General features: G+C 34.0%; 1 protein-coding gene across 1 annotated transcript; it reads left to right on the top strand.

Moving 5' to 3' along the window:
- Nucleotides 1-1,707: 1,707 nt before the first annotated feature.
- On the top strand, nt 1,708-16,524 carry LOC115989834 (cysteine-rich receptor-like protein kinase 29). Its single transcript, XM_031113711.1, has 5 exons — nt 1,708-2,545; nt 2,646-2,774; nt 13,704-13,831; nt 15,871-16,081; nt 16,204-16,524. The coding sequence occupies exons 1-5, from the start codon at nt 1,708-1,710 to the stop codon at nt 16,440-16,442; spliced, it is 1,545 nt and encodes a 514-aa protein (XP_030969571.1). The 3' UTR covers nt 16,443-16,524.
- The last annotated feature ends 267 nt before the right edge of the window (nt 16,525-16,791 follow it).

Genomic DNA, 16,791 nt, shown 5'->3' with positions numbered 1-16,791 from the left:
TCGTACTGTTTATATTCTGTTCATCCACTTTCCATGAGTTTATTTGTGACAGTAGAACTCGAAAACAATTGTCTCTAGCATTACTCCACGAGATGCCATTCCATGTACCGTGTTGAATGGGATGGAAGTTAGGACCACTCCACCTACATGGTTATAGAATATAGTTGTAGGTGGAGTGGTTATGTGCCAAACGATCTAATCCGTGTCTCTTTTTGCTTTAGCTCTCCTTTTCTTGGGCAGTGACTTTAGGCGTGTGGTATACCCAGATATCTCTTTTCTCTTCAGCTTGTTCCACACGCCTAAAAAGTCAGTCTCCAAGGAAGTGATGCTAGCTTTTGAGTCTTTTCCAATTAGGGGTGTGTAGAAAACCCACTGACCCGCCAAACCCGACCCAACCCGATCCGACCCACCGGATTGGGTCGGTTTTTAAGGCTTGGTGGATTGGGTTGGGTTACCAAAAAAATTATTATAGTGGGTCGGGTTGGGTTTGGGTCATAAAATTACAAACCCGCCAAACCCGACCCGACCCACCCATATTTAATATATATTTAAAATATATTTTATATTTAATAATTTTTTTTAAAAAAAATCAATTGTAGGGCACTTTTATATACATATATATTTAAATATATATTATATATTTAATAATTTACATTTCCTCAATTCCTTCTACTAATACTAATTTAATATATATATATATATATATAATATATTATATAATTAATAAATTTTTTTAAATAACCAATTTTTCCTATCCTATATAAAAACCAATTAGTTCACACAAATTCTAATAAATTACTATTGTTGTTTAGTCATTAGTGCTGAGCTTTCAAGGAGTTACATTGATACTAATCTTTAGGTTTTTTTAATATATTAATATTTATATTTTTTTTCTACTCAATTTAATAATAAATAAAAAATTGTCAAACCCATGGGTTCAACCTGACCCAACCCGACCCACGTGGGTTGGGTTGGGTTGGGTTGAATTTTTTTTGACCCACCATGGTGGGTTGGGTCAAAAAATTCCCTAAACCCGACCCAACCCGACCCATGCACACCCCTATTTCCAATTACCCCATTAGTGAGGTGGTTTATCAAGCGTGGGCTGGACCATAGAGGGTATGTGTGAAGCTGGCTTTTGAGTCTTTTGTGTGATGTTGTCACTTCAGCATGTTCCACGCGCCCAAACAGTCCAGAAGTGTTTGGTGTACCTGTTTAAAAATATGTGTTGTTATCCTTGTGTCAAAATATGTGTGAGTAAAAAAATGTATAAAAATATGTGTAATGTTATTTAAAAACTGAAAACGTGTGTTTGAGTGGAGAAATTATAAAGTCCTCTGGTGGACCACATCACTTGTCTACCATTCTACTAAAAAACTTCCACTTGTTTAAAATTGATGAATCAGTAATTAATTTCTATTTAAAATTTTTTTCTAACTAACAATTTTAAACAAGTGAAATTTTTATAATAAAATGGTAAATCACGTTACTTATCTACCACGTAGATTTTATAATTCCTTGTTTGAGCGGGTGAACCAAACACTCCTTCAGTCTCCAGGAAAGTGACGTTGGCTTTTGAGTCTTTTCCAATTACCTCATTAGGGTGGTGTTTTTTTTATCAAGCGTGGGCTGGACCATAGAGGTTATGTGCACCCTACAAAATGCCTATATCAATATTATAACTATTTTCCCCTGAAATCTTATTTTATGGAAAACATAGCAAAAGTTTGTTCAAGACTTATCTTCCTGTCAGTCATTTGCCTGTTCTTTGCTCAAGCCATTATTGCTGATAAGCCAGACTTCAAATATAGTTTTGGGTGTTTAGACAAGGGTGACTATACCAGTAATAGTACCTACAAAGGAAACCTCAATCATCTCCTCTCCACCCTCACTTCCAACACTGAAATTGACTATGGGTTCTACAACTCTTCTTATGGCCGAGACCCTGACAAAGTATATGCAATTGGACTTTGTCGAGGAGATGTTAAGCCAGATGAGTGCCGTAGTTGCCTCTATAACACTACAAATTTTCTCATACAGCATTGTCCCAATCAGAAGGAAGCAATGAGACAGGATGAGTATTGCATATTACGGTACTCGTTCTGCAACATATTTGGGATCATGGACGATGATCCTGTTTACACTCAACATAATGTTAATGATCAATCTGGCAATTTGGATACTTATAATCAGGACCTCAGGACCCTGTTGGATGGCCTAAGAAATCAAGCTGCAGCAGGTGGTTCTCTTCGAAAGTTCGCAGAAGCAAAATCTACAGGAATAAACAACAAAACACAATATACACTTGTGCAATGCATACCTGATTTGTCTCAAACAGATTGCAGTGATTGCTTGCTTTCGGCATTTGGACAGATTCCTCTTTGTTGTGATGGCAAGATAGGTGCGGTAATTTTTACACCCAGCTGTAATTTTCGGTATGAGGAGTACACCTTCTTTGGCCCCGTAGCTGATGTTGCACCACCATCGACCAATACCTCCGTAGCTGATATTGCACCACCATCAATCAATACCTCTGCTGCAAAAGGTACTTTTCCTGCATAATTTCTCGAGTTTCGAAACTAACTAGAATATTATATAACACTCGAAAATTTTTGTGTGAACATTAATTTTTATGATTTTTTCAGGAAATGATGGTAACAATTCTCAAACGGTAATCATAGTTGGGTCCATTATTGCTTTTGTAGTAGTAGTGGTACTAATAATAATCTCCTGCATCTACCTAAGAGTTCGGAAGCCAAGGGAGAAATCAGAAAGTAAGTTAATTAATTGGTTTATTGTTAAGAAAGTATGAAACCACTGCGGAATTTTATTAAAAAATCTTATAATATGACGAAATACTTATATATGATAAACTAGACATTAACTCATGCATAGACAAACTATTAAAAGTGATATCTGAAAGAAATTATTTGCAAAATTATAGTTGTAGGATGTATTACAATTCATGTAATATAAGTATTCTCTAAAATAAATACTAAATAAACACTTTTTTCTACATATTTTATAACACTATTAGTCATGTAAATTTTCTAACATATTTTAACATAAAAATTGATAAGTAAGAGTGTAGAGATTTTATTTTTTTGATAATTCAATAGTTATAATAGGAGTATATTTTAACATAAAGAGGGCGTTTGGATTCAACTTAATCCTACGTTTACGTTTTGCAACACGTTTTCAGTCATTTTTTTTTTTTTACTACACATGAACAGTAATTTTACTATTTAGGAGACAATTTTTACTATTTACACACTGTTCCATCACTGTTCACGCACTGTTTATCACTGTAGTAGCACTGTTTATACATTAAAAAATATTAAAAATAGGTCCCACAATACTATTTACACATTTAAAAGTTATTTTGCTACAGTGTTTTCAGTTTTCAGTTTCAGCAACAATAAGTTCAATCCAAACGGACCAAAAAAGCAAACAAAAGCCGTTTTCATGAAAAAATTTGGTTTGGTTTGATTTATTATTATTATTTATTTTTATAGAGAAAAATTGCATTAAGTTTTATTGGGTCTGAATTCTAAACAATGAAAAGAAACCATAAACAGTCAGACACAAAATGAAATAAAATCTTTACAAAACAAATATAGAGAAAGAAATTAGTTTTGTATACAAACGTTAAAGCCAAGATCCACATACAAAATAATAATAATAATAATAATAATAATAATAATAATAATAATAATAATGAAATAAACAACCAACAATCATGGGCGGCTTTACATTAAGGCCAGGGAAATGAACCCCCTGACCTGGCCCAAAAAAAAAAATTTATATATAAAATTTATATTTATTTTTTTCATTTTGACCCCTAAAATAAAAATTTGAACACCCTAATCCTAAATTTTGTTTGAACCCAATTGAAATAAGCTTGAAACTTGAATATGATCATCTTGATTTTAATTTCACAATATTTTTACAATAATATGAGGCAAATTGTAATTGCTTTTTATCTAGACCCACAACAAACAATATTTTTTTTATCTACCTTTAACAATTGGCCACCTATATTTTGTTGTGGAATTTTTTTGAAAGTATTGTGTCAGTTCCAAAAATTTTGCTTATTCATTAAAAATATATATATATATATATATATGTGAATATTCTTTCCATGATTCTGGCTTACTTTGTAGCTGACAACGAAACGAAGTTGTTTTTCCTTGTACTTTTCTTCTTTATTAATAAAAAAATTACATCACTGTTACAACCAACACATCTGTACAAATTTGTATCTATATTTGTAATTTTTTCCTCATTCTCTCTATCTCACTTTCTCCCTTCTATTGTTTTCTTAGTTTTTCTTTTTATATCCAATTCAAAGAGAGTGACTATGTCTATGTGTATGTTTAAGAAGTCATCCATTTCAAATGCAAAAAACTTATATCAATTACTATTTTATTTTCTTAGTTTCACATTTACTCCTAGTCCTACTCCTAAGTATGTTACTAGTCTTCTCCTTCTTTATCATATATTTTTATATAATTGATATTACATATAAATATAATAAGTTATTATTAACTTGACAAAAATGTATGATTAGTAATTTAATTATATTAGTTTATGCATTCAATAGTTGTTGTCTTACCTATTTTATAACAGTTTTAGACTATTGTATAATATAGTTATATTGTATACTAAATTATATTTAGAATATTATTTTAAATTATTGTATATAATATGGAAGTTTATCTATACAAAAAAAGATTAATCATTTAATTTTTTACTTACTCCTCATGACAAATGACAAATTCCTAATTTTCTCATTGCTGACCCCATAGAAAAAAATCCTGGAGCCGCCAACGAAGAAGCTAAAGTTGTAATCAAAATATGCCAAAACTATTTCGAAAACAAAAGCGTGAATGAGAGAATTTTTACCTCGATGGAGAGATCTCAGATCAGAACACCCAAAGAGAGAGAGAGAGAGAGAGAGAGAGAGAGAGAGAGAGGAGAGAAGAGAGAGAGAGAGAGAGAGAGAGAGAGAGAGAGAGAGAGAGAGAGAGAGAGAGAGAGAGAGAGAGAGAGAGCTTAGCATATATATAGAGGCAACATCCCAAAGAGAGGGATTTCTTTTTCTATTTGGTTTGGATTTTACTTTGATATGGTTTTTTTTTTTTTTTTTAATCTTAAGTTTTTAAAAAGCTGATGGGTCAAAATTTTAAAATGTCAACAAAAAGTAAAAGACTTTTATTTTATATAATAACTAGTATTATGTCCTTGCGATGCACAGCTTAATAAAAAATATATATATAAATTTTAAAAAATATTTTGTTTGATAATATAATCAAATCTAATAACAAATAAAATAGTAAAAATATTTTTTAAAAATTAAGTTACATGGAAAATGTATATTATGTAAGTTTTTTTTTTTTTTCAAAAAAATATATTATAAAATATTTTTAAAAATTATGGCAAGTTTTAAATTTCTAAAAGCTCTTAGTAGTGAAATTGTAATATATATGTATGTATGGCACTTAAAAATCTTTCCATAATACTTGCTAACATTGATGGTAGCGGAAGTATTAATTATGTATAAATTTCTTATATATATATGACTAAAAACAAATTCCATAAATTACAAAGATTTAAGTATTTAGACTACAATGTAATGTTTACATATAAATTACCAGTCATAGCCATTTTAATGTTGCCATAAGTGAGCAAATAATCAACATAATCAATGAAGATTTTGGATTGTAATCAAATTAAGAAGAAAATAGATTATGAAAAAAATTTGTAGTGTAATTAAATTAAGATTTTTATTAACTTAGAAATTATAAGAGAAGAAGATAAGGAAAAAAATTATATATATATATATATTTTTTTTTTTTCGAGTAGTAATTTGTTTTTTTATTGATTGAATTTAGCATTCTTAAATGGTTTTAGTTCAACTCAACTTCTCTTAGATTCAAACTTAATCTATGGAGGTGTGAAAAATAATCATGTTAACTCAATCATATATCACGTTGCTGTTTTTTTTTTAATCCAAAAAATTGCAGCTAATAGGTGTAATAATATAATTTAAATGTAAAAAAGGATTAGATGAAGATGAAAATTAAGAAGAAATAGATGGAGAAAATAATTTGGATTGTAATTAAATTAAGATTTTTATCAACTTAGAAATTTTAAGAGAAGAAGATAAGAAAAAAAATTATAACTATTTTTTAAAATATTCTAATAATATTGCTACAATTTAAGATGCATTAGACCTCTTTCTTTTCTTAGTGTGGTATATAGTTACTGCAATTTAAGATGCATTAGACCTCTCTTTTTTAGTGTAGTATACGGTTGTTGTAATTTAAGGTGCATTAGACATTTTTATTTAAAGAAAAAAAAAGATGCATTAGATTTTTTTTTTTTTAGTGGAGTAATTAAAAAATAAGAAGAATTAGATTACACTACGTCTACGTTGCTACAATTTAAGATGCATTAGAATTTTTTTTTTAATGTAAATTTTATCTTTTTAAAATCTAAAAATTTATTATTATTATTTTTTTTTTGCAATTCGGTGCCGCCGCTTGGCACAACCACGATGCCTAAGCTCAACTTTTATTATATAGTATATAATATAGATAAAAGGGTCATTTAATCTATTAAGAGTACATTTAAAAATAGTTTTGTACCATTCGCATTAACTTGTACAAAAATTCACGTTTATTTTAGCATATATATGACCTTACTTTTTCTATTCTACATAACCACTTTTCAAAAACATACACATTAAATTATTTATTCTACACTCTATTTTATTTAAATAAACACTTTTCATTCTTTATTTATTATTATCTTCATAAATAGGGAGAGAGAGAGAGAGAGAGATAATATGATGTGAGTAAGAGGTGAGAGAGAAAAAAATTATGAAATACAACATTATACATGATTACAAATGTGATAATACATAACATATGAGTCAATATTGATCTATTTTCAACATATTTATCATTTTGCCTAATTAACTCCGTCCATCTTTTCAACATACAATTCAACGGTGGGATTTTCAAAATATTAACTTGAAAAAAATTTATTAAGTTATGTTATTGAGGTAATATTTTGAAATTTTCATCATTGGATTGCATATTTTTTGTGTTTTTATTATGTTAAATTTTATGCTAATCGAATATTGTTTACTATTCTATCCATAGACTAACTTTTTATGCATAATTTAAAATTTAACCAATTTATGGATAAGGTAGTTATTGATCTTTGGTCATCTTAAAATTTCATATGCATAAAGGTTATAAGAAGAAAATGTAATCTAACAATAAATATTTTAAAATTGACAACCAATAAAAAATTGAGTGGTGTAATGTTTCTAGAATTTACACCAAGAATAACTTGATCTTGACCTTATATTTATATATATATATATATATATATATCCTTCATGTTTGCGAATAGTAAATAACATTTTATTAGCACGAAATTTGGTAAGTACATAGATAACTTGTAATTTTCAATGGTAAAGTTTTTAAATTATTAAATTAATAAAAAGTTATTTGATGATGTAACACGTAATCTAACCGTAATAAAGTTCAACTTTTTTTTTTTAAGAAGACAATAAAGTGTAACTTGATCGTGACTATATACATTATGTGTGTGTGAATTTCAAAATTGATATGTTAGCTTAGGAGATTCAAAAAAAAAAAATTCTTAAGGGGGGCTCATAATTTTGGGACCAAAGTATAACAAGCAAAATTTTGATTATATTTATTTAATAAAAAAATTTTAAAAACAGTGCTCCTGGGGAAAAAGTTTTTTACGGATGAAAAGGGCAAAAAGGAAGATAAAAAAAAAAAAAAAAAAAAAAAAAAAAAAAAAAAAAAAAAAAGGTTTAAAGGGTATTTTAGTCTTAACGGGAGTATTTGAAATTTTTTTTTTTAATTTTTTTTTAAGCTTTTCTGACATTCACCCAAATTTGTTGTTGTTTCCTGTTCATCATAAAATGCAGGGATATGTTAGTCAATTACTATAGCTTAACGAATGCCCCTGGATGCACTTAGGGCGATCCATTCCATAAATTAATGTTAAATTAAATTATAAATTTGGTAATTAATGATATGTAACGTTGTAAAACTTATGTAATAAAATTTATAGCATTCTAAACACCGCTCGATTGTTTTTTTTTTTTTTATAAGAAGACAAAAACTTTTATTTAGAATGGGAATCAAGTACAAATATCACGGGCACATGCGTGCTCAATTAAACGAGGACACTTCTCTAGCCATGCAACGTAGCTCTCTACACCACTTGTGAATTGGGCCAATAAGTGGGCAGGGATATTTCCCTGCCGTTTGATATGGGAAAAAGCATAGGATCTAAAGTTTCATACAAGATGCGACAGTCCAGATACAATATTTTGCATAGAGAAAGACACCTCACTCACACCTTTAAGTGCGTTGCAGATATTGAGGGAGTCGCCCTCAAAAGTGACGTCTCGGACTCCCACATCCAACGCGACTTGGACAGCAACCTCCATTGCTTTGGCTTCAATCTCCAACACACCTAATGGACGAGCGAGCTTTTGGCTTAGAGCAGCAACCACTTCTCCTGCCGAGTCACGTATCACCACCCCAATACCAACCTGCTTCCATTTGGTGAAAACTGCCCCATCAACATTGACCTTGTAGCTACTCGGTACTGGAGGACACCATTTGGTTTCCTTTGTAGGCGCCGCTCTCATGGGTCATGGTTTCTCATTCACCACCTAAAACTCGTCCAATAACCTTAGCGAGCTTCTTATGATAGCTAATCCATTTCTACGCACTCCACCATGTCGTCTCTCATTTCGGTATTTCCATATTCCCCAGCACAACATGATTGTACGCTCCACCAAGTCAAGGCATGAGTTCGACCATTGTTGTAACTTCCACAACGCATCTATGAACTCCAAGATGGGTTGATTTCAATAGGCAAAATCAGCTTATTGATTGACCACACCTCCTTTGCACTATCACACAACCAAAAAATATGACATGCAAATTCCAGCTCTTTCCCACAGGATTCACATAGATTATCCTTGGTGATGCATCTCTTCCATAAGTTCTCCTTTATGGCTAAGATGTCTCTACATGCCCTCCTTGCAAAGTGCTTGATCTTGTTCAGCACCCGCATATTCCAAAGGTCCCTCCAAACCTGTTTCAGGGCAACAGGATTCGAGCTTTCAGGCAAGTTCCTTTCAGTTGATATGTCTTGGGCCAGCCTATATGCACTCTTTACCATAAACTTCCCGTTCTTACTTTCCGCCCATATCAGACGATCTCTAGCTTCATGTGTGCTTAGAGGGTGCTTAATATTGCATCCACATCCTGGGGGAGGAAAACTTGGCGAACTAGGTGCTCTTTCCATTCCATTTGGTCACCATCAATTAGGTCACAAACACGTGTCACTTGCAGGCCTAGATTCTCGGGTGTTACTACCCTATATGTGCTCAGGTTATGAAGCCACTTGTCTTTCCATATCTGAACTTGTTCACCATCCCCCACTTGCCATCTTATGCCTCTTTTAACCACTACCTGAGTTGCTAATATACTTCTCCAAGCGAAAGATGGCTGACTTCCTAAAGTAGCCTCAAGAAAATTACACCTTGGGAAATACTTGGCCTTGTATACTCTATAGAAAGTGAGGTTGAGTTTGTCTGCAGTCGCCACCCCTGCTTCACCAATAAAGCCAGGTCGAACATTTTCAAGTTCCTAAAACCCATTTCACATTTTTCTTTTGGCAGACACATCTTCTCCCAACTTATCCATGCTAGCTTCTTCTCCTCCTTCACTTGTCCCTACCAGAATTGTCTTACCATTCTAGTCAACTTGTCACATAAAGTATCAGGTAGCTTGAAGCAACTCATTGTATACGATGGTACTGCTTGGGCAACTGCCTTTATCAGAATCTCCTTCCCTGTACTCGACAATAATTTTTCCTTCCAACCCGCTAGTTTATTCGACACTCGTTGCTTCAACTGGGCAAACGTGTTCCTCTTAGACCTACCTTCCAAGGATAGGAGTCCTAGGTAAGATTCATGTGGTTTTATGACCTACGCACCAAACATCGTCTTAATTGTCTCTCTAACTCCGTTGGCTGTATTATGGCTAAAGAATAATGAAGTCTTATTCCTGTTCAATTGCTAGCCTGAGGAGGCTTCATATACCTGTAATACCTGCTGGATTTCCTCACATTCCTTTACTGTGGCCCTCCCAAAAATCAGATTGTCATCGACGAAAAATAGGTGTGAGATTATAGGCCCCCTTGCTGATGCCGCAACACCCTTTAGTTCCTTCCTTTGGACAGACTTTTGTAGTAAAGTAGATAATCCTTCAGCACAAATAAGGAATAGGTAAGGTGACAGTGGGTCCCCTTGACGTAAACCTCAAGTTGGAGTAATCTGACCACAAGGCATCCCGTTGATGCGCACTACATATGTAACAAATGATACACATCTCATGATCAGTCGAGTCCAATTCTCATGGAAACCCATTTTGGCCATTATTTGCTGTAGACAGCCCCATTCCACCCGATCGTAGGCCTTACTTATATCGAGCTTCAAACCCATCTCCCCACATTTACCTTTCTTCTTCCTATTGATGTGGTGCATCAACTCATGAGCCACTAGCACGTTATCAATGATGAGTCTTTCTGAAATAAAGGCACTTTGATTCTCACATACTATATCCTGCAAAACCAATTTTAGCCTGTTTGCCACTGCTTTGGATGCTAGCTTGTAGGCCACATTACACTAGCTAATAGGTCAATAGTCCATCACTCTTTTAGGATTTTTAATTTTGGGAATGAGAACGTGGGTTTCATGAAACTTGGGAGGAGCTGCACCATTGTTAAGAAAATCCAAAATAGTCTGTATAACAATAAAGTTTACAGTAGGCCAAAAGTGCTGATAAAATAAAGGGGGCATACCATCGGGTCCTAGTGCCTTCATAGGGTGCATTTGCTTTAGAGCTTGCTCAACCTTAGAGGCTTGGAAGTCTTGTAAGAGTCTGGAATTCATCCTGTCCGTCACTTTGGTATGGATGGCATCAATAAGTTTAGCACTGACATTCGGTTGAGAGGATGTAAAAAGTTGCTCAAAATACTCCACAAAAATCCCCCCAATCATCTCTTCATCCTCCTGCCAAGCATCGTTAGAGGCCTTGGCATGAAAAAAGGAAGTGTTATGGTCCCCCGACCTCAACCAACAATTTATCGACCTCTGATGCCACATATCTTCCTCAACCACCATCAACCAATTCAGCTCCAACTTCGTTGCATGAATCTCCTCCATCCATACAAGACCATTATGACTCCCTTCAACCATTGGAGTTTTTTCTGTAGTGCTGAGATCTTCCGACCCACATGACCAAACGTGGTTTTGTTCCAACTAAAGAGTGACTTCCTACTTTCATCTAAGCACTACGTGAACTGGTGCTGGGTGCCCATACTCCTTCTTCTCTCCCATGCATCATTTACCACTTCCTTACATTGTTTGTCTCTTAGCCACATAAATTCAAATTGAAACAACTTTGATCTTCAAGGCGCTCACTGTCCAGTTTGGGGGGTTTTGAGAACCAACATACTGTGGTCCGACATTGAGGTGGCGACGTGGTATAGCCTAACACTTGGCAACATTGTCATCCAATCCAACATACCAAAGCCCTGTCCAGACGTTCTCTGACCCAACCTTGTGTCCCCATTCTCCTGCTCCAAGTATAATCCGCTCCAATATAACCTAAGTCTCGAAGTTTGCTACGGTTTATTGTTGTCCTAAAATTATTCATTTGCCATTCCGGCCTTAAAATACCCCCCACCTTCTCCCAAAGGTGTAGTATTTCATTAAAGTCTCCTATGCAAATCCAAGGTAAAGCATATCTTCTTTCCAACTCCTCCAACAATCTCCATGATTCCTCCCTTTTACCAGTTTCTGGATTACCATAGAAGCCGGTAAACCTCCACTTCCTGTTACCTTGATCGTCAGTAATTATAGCATCAATATGGTGAGGAGAGTAAGTTTGAACATCCACCTTCGTAGAGCTTCTCCACAGGAGCGCCAGACCCCCTCCCCGCCTTACACTCGGTACTACTAGACCCTGTTGCTGATCCAGTTTGCTCTTGATTCCATCCATTTCCGATACTACAAGCTTGGTCTCAATAAGAAAGGCCAAAGTGGGATCTTCCTCCAAAACCACCTATTGGAGAGCTTTAACTGTGTAGGGGTTTCCAAGCCCTTGACAGTTCCAGCATACTGCACTCATTGCTTTCGGTGGGGCTGTCCTATAGCCGCCACCGATCCTAGTTGTTGTGCCATGAGTTTACTGAGCATCGAGACCTCCCCTTGTATTTTCTGTTTCTTTCCCACATCCACTTCCATTAAGATTTCTTTCAATGGTGAGTGTAGCTTCCTCTTCGGCCCACCATCCTTGTTATCTGTTACCTCCACCATATCCTAGACTTCATCCACCCCATGTTCGTCTCCCCTTTCCTCCTGCATGAAATTTTCCTTCCCCACCACTTTGCGTGCATGTTTTTTCTTTTTCTGAACATTGCCCGACATCTCTCTTGTCAATGTCCCACCTGATGCCTTCGTGGTGTATGACCTTAAGGAAAATAAGCAACGGGTTGAGTTTATCTCCTGGCCCTTAGTAATGGTATGAGAAGAAAAAGACTCTAAAGCCAAGCCCGTCTCACTTGAGCCCAATATGGGAGTGAGCCCAACCATGGGGCCTGCTTTCTTTTCCACCTCTGTGATAGTATTGTTTGAATTTAAAAATCCCATCTTCTTCGTCGTGCACTCCTCAATATCCGGGATTGGATCTGTTAATGGTGGAACTACCATATTCGGAGCAACACCTATAATTGCGGTGACAATCTCTCTTAATTGCTCCTCGAAAGTCACGGTATTCAGATTATGAGAGATCTTCGCCACTCCACGTGAACACCACGGTACTGGGCTTGCCGTGTCAGAGTTAGAACACCACTCTATTGTTATTTAGTTTATTAACATATTTTTTTCAAAAACGATTAATTTAAGATTAATGATTACGACACGTAGTGTGTTTGCACACATAAGCTGAAAATACAATTTCAATTAAAATTGTGATTTTTTTTTTCAATTTCACAATTATAATTGAAATCGTGTTTTCAAAATATAATTTCAAAAGCTGTGTGTAATAATAATTAGTCTTAATGTTTTTTGAGAATACTAAATATTTTAACACACACACATGGAGAGAAGGGAGAAGGTTTTTTAAAGAAATTTACAGTGTTGTATATCAAAAAGAGCCTAATGTTAAACTACTACATAATTTGGTGAATATTTCTTATAAAATTATACTTAGCTTCCACCAATTAACTTTCAATATGTTTGGTCAAGAAATGACTTCCATTAAAATAACTAGAAAATTATTAAATACCACTCTATTTGGCATCTAGACTTTCATAAATAATTAGGTTTTGAGAGGTTAGACAAAAAATTTCACACCCAATTGATGTGGCAAAGTGTTAGTAGTAGGTAAAATTAATGTCGGTTATGGGTCCAGCTAAAAACAAGTATATTTTTACCAATTCAGCAATTATAAAAAATGTTATGAAATTTGTTGTGCACGTTAATATTACCTGATAGGTTTTTGGTGTTACATGCACGTATTTTAAATTGTGTAGCTCTCTAAATAAGACACTAATAAAATCTTGTTCAGGCCAAGCAGCGGAGGAGATTGGAAATGCGGAATCCTTGCAGTTAGACTTTAAAACTATTAAAGTAGCAACAGATGACTTTTCTAATGCAAATAAGATTGGAAAAGGTAGATTTGGTGTTGTTTACAAGGTACTGTTACATTATCATTAACTTCAAAAAGAGATAATTTAATGGGCAGACCAGCCTCATGATTGAAGTAGGCTATTGGTTCAAACAGTTTCCTTTCCACCCCATGGATTTGGCTGCTGGGCCATACAATCCGACCGAGTTAACCGAAAACCGTCTACCAAAATGGTTCTTTAACTCTAAAAACTGGCTCATGCAAAAAATCAGTGAACTGTGTGAATCGCAGTTGAACCTTCGGGTTTGAAAACCATGGATGGTCCTCGCAGGTTCAGTTAAAAGTTTTTCTTTCTTCCTATTTTGGGTACTTACAGGTTCAGCCATTGTTGAATCTTCATTCTTCAACCTTGGACCTTTAGATCGCGCCACCATTTCCTCTTATTCTTCTTCTCAGTCTCGCTCGCTCTCTCTATCATGGTTTTGGTGATTGCTGTTTCTGCATTTTTCTCTCTGCGTTTTTTTTTTTTTTTCCTGATTGTTGTTTCTGCATTTTTCTCTCCCTATGCGTTTTGCCTTTGCACTCTGCTGTCTTCTGGTCTACTCTGCAAATGATCCATGATGGACAACTTGCTTTTCAGTCATCCACTAAATAATTGTTGTCAACCACTTTCTTTTTAAATTGTTATTGGGCTTTGTTCTTCATTTAATCAAATATTTTAATGGTCTGTCCGCCAACTCTTCTAATTCTAGCGTTCAAATGGGCTTGGGCATAAAAAAATTATTGGGTAGTGAAATGGGCTTGGGCATAAAAAACTATTGGGTACTCAAAAGGGCTTGAGCATGACTTAAGATAATTTAGACATAAGCTCCCAATCCTTGGAGATTCTGGCCATTTACCTTTAATTTTTAAAAAAATTGGCAATATGTCCCTGTTTGCAAATTATATAGGAGCGTGCCCCTGTTTTGATACTCGATTATCCTAAAATCGAGTTCAATTAAATACTCGATTTGTAGAAAATCGAGTTATGCCCGATCAAACTTTAAAAAAAAAAAAAAAAAATTGTATGGAACTCGAGTTTCAGGAAATCGAGTTCCATGTGAAAAAAAATTTTATAAGTGTAATCATCCCATATTCAGAGAGCCCTACAGTCGTGTTTTTAATCCCTATAGTGACGTTTTAAAGTCCTATAGCAGCGTTTTCCTGCAAATTTTTTTAAAAGTGTGATTGGCTCATATTCAGGGTGCCCTATAGTGGCGTTTTTAAGCCCTGTAGTGACGTTTTAAAGTCCTATAGCGGCGTTTTCCTGCAAAAAATTTTGGAAGCCCTATAGTTCTGGGAGCCCTATAGTGGCGTTTTTTAATCCCTATAGTGACGTTTTAGGGCCCTATAGCGGCGTTTTCCTGCAAAAATTTTTTATAAGCCCCCATACCAGGTTCAAGGGGCCCTATAGTGACGTTTTGGAACTCGACTTCCCTAAAATTGAGTTCCATGCTTTTTTTTTTTTTTTTTTTTTTTTTTTTTTTATAGTTTTATTCGGCAGTAACTCGATTTTCTATGAATCGAGTATTTCTTTGAAACTCGATTTTAAGTTAATCGAGTATCGAAACAGGGGCATATCCCTATATAGTTTCGAAACAGGGGCATATTGCTAATTTTTTTGAAAAATTAAGGGCAAAAGGCTAGAATCTCCCCCAATCCTTCCATAAAAAAAGTAATTTATTAAGCTCTAACAAAAATTATTTATATTTGGTTAGAATTTAATATTTTTTATTTTCCTTATGAAAGTTATGATATAAAAAAAAAAAAAAAAAAATGAAAGATAGATCTTTATATTTATTTGAATGATTTTACTTAATTTTTCTATTTTTTTACTAATTTAGTATATTTATTTACTTTTTAAATAATTATTAAATTAATTATAATATCATTAAGGTTCGACCTCAATTCAATCTCAAAAATTTTAAACTTCTCATTTTTACGGTTCATTGAACAATCCAGGTTTCAAAACCATGACCCACCCTCAGCCCAATTCGAAAAGTATGTAGTTAGGATCCACATGTCAAGTCCAAAGTGTTAAATATGTTTTAACCTAATATGTTTTCAGGGTAAACTCTCCAATGAACAAGTTATTGCTGTGAAAAAGCTTTCAAAAAATTCAGGACAAGGAGATCTTGAATTTAAGAATGAAGTTTTGTTAGTGGCCAAGCTTCAACACCGAAATTTAGTTAGACTCCTAGGATTTTGCTTGGAAGGAATTGAAAGGCTTCTAATTTATGAGTTTGTGCCCAATGGAAGTCTTGATCACTTCATTTTTGGTATGATTTTATTTCTACCTTTATTTCAAATTATATTCATTGTAATTTTTTTTAACATGTCTTTTGTGGGTAGATTTCCTTCATATTTTAATCCAATATAAAATATTTGATTGAATATGTAGATCCAATAAAACGTGAACAATTAGATTGGGCAAGACGCTACAAAATCATAGGAGGCATTGCTCGAGGTCTTCTCTACCTTCATGAAGATTCTCGACTTCGTATTATTCATAGGGATCTCAAAGCAAGCAATGTCCTATTAGATTCTGAAATGAATCCAAAATTTTCAGATTTTGGTATGGCAAGATTGTTTGAACTTGATCAAAGTGAAGCCAATACAAGTAGAATTGTGGGGACCTAGTAAGTTTCATACTTTTTTTGTATGACAATCTAGTATCTTACATAGGTATACTTTATGTTTACATTGTACCAAAAGAAACAACATGAGAGTATTAATAAGTATTGTTGAAAATAATTTGTGTATGTGCAGTGGATATATGCAATGTATGGACACTTCTCAGTAAAGTCTGATGTCTTTAGTTTCGGTGTGCTAATGTTAGAGATAATAAGTGGACGGAAGAATAGCTCCTTCGGAAATGGAGAGAATATTGAGAACATTTCAAGCTATGTAAGTATTATTATTTTTGGGTCTAATAACACATAAATCCCGTAGGTAGGGTTCCCTGTTCAAACCCCATCATGTGGTGGGA

Source organism: Quercus lobata, chromosome 5, assembly GCF_001633185.2.
Source record: "Quercus lobata isolate SW786 chromosome 5, ValleyOak3.0 Primary Assembly, whole genome shotgun sequence".
Taxonomy (NCBI): Eukaryota; Viridiplantae; Streptophyta; class Magnoliopsida; order Fagales; family Fagaceae; genus Quercus; species Quercus lobata.
This window is presented reverse-complemented; position numbering and strand designations above follow the sequence as displayed.

Excerpts from the sequence above, each read along its gene's own strand:
- LOC115989834 (XM_031113711.1), top strand. The coding sequence starts at position 1,708 with ATGGAAAACATAGCAAAAGTTTGTTCAAGACTTATCTTCCTGTCAGTC. Across the intron at positions 2,775-13,703 it reads GCCAAGGGAGAAATCAGAAA|GCCAAGCAGCGGAGGAGATT; the intron begins GTAAGTTAATTA and ends AATCTTGTTCAG. Across the intron at positions 16,082-16,203 it reads TCTTGATCACTTCATTTTTG|ATCCAATAAAACGTGAACAA; the intron begins GTATGATTTTAT and ends TTGAATATGTAG.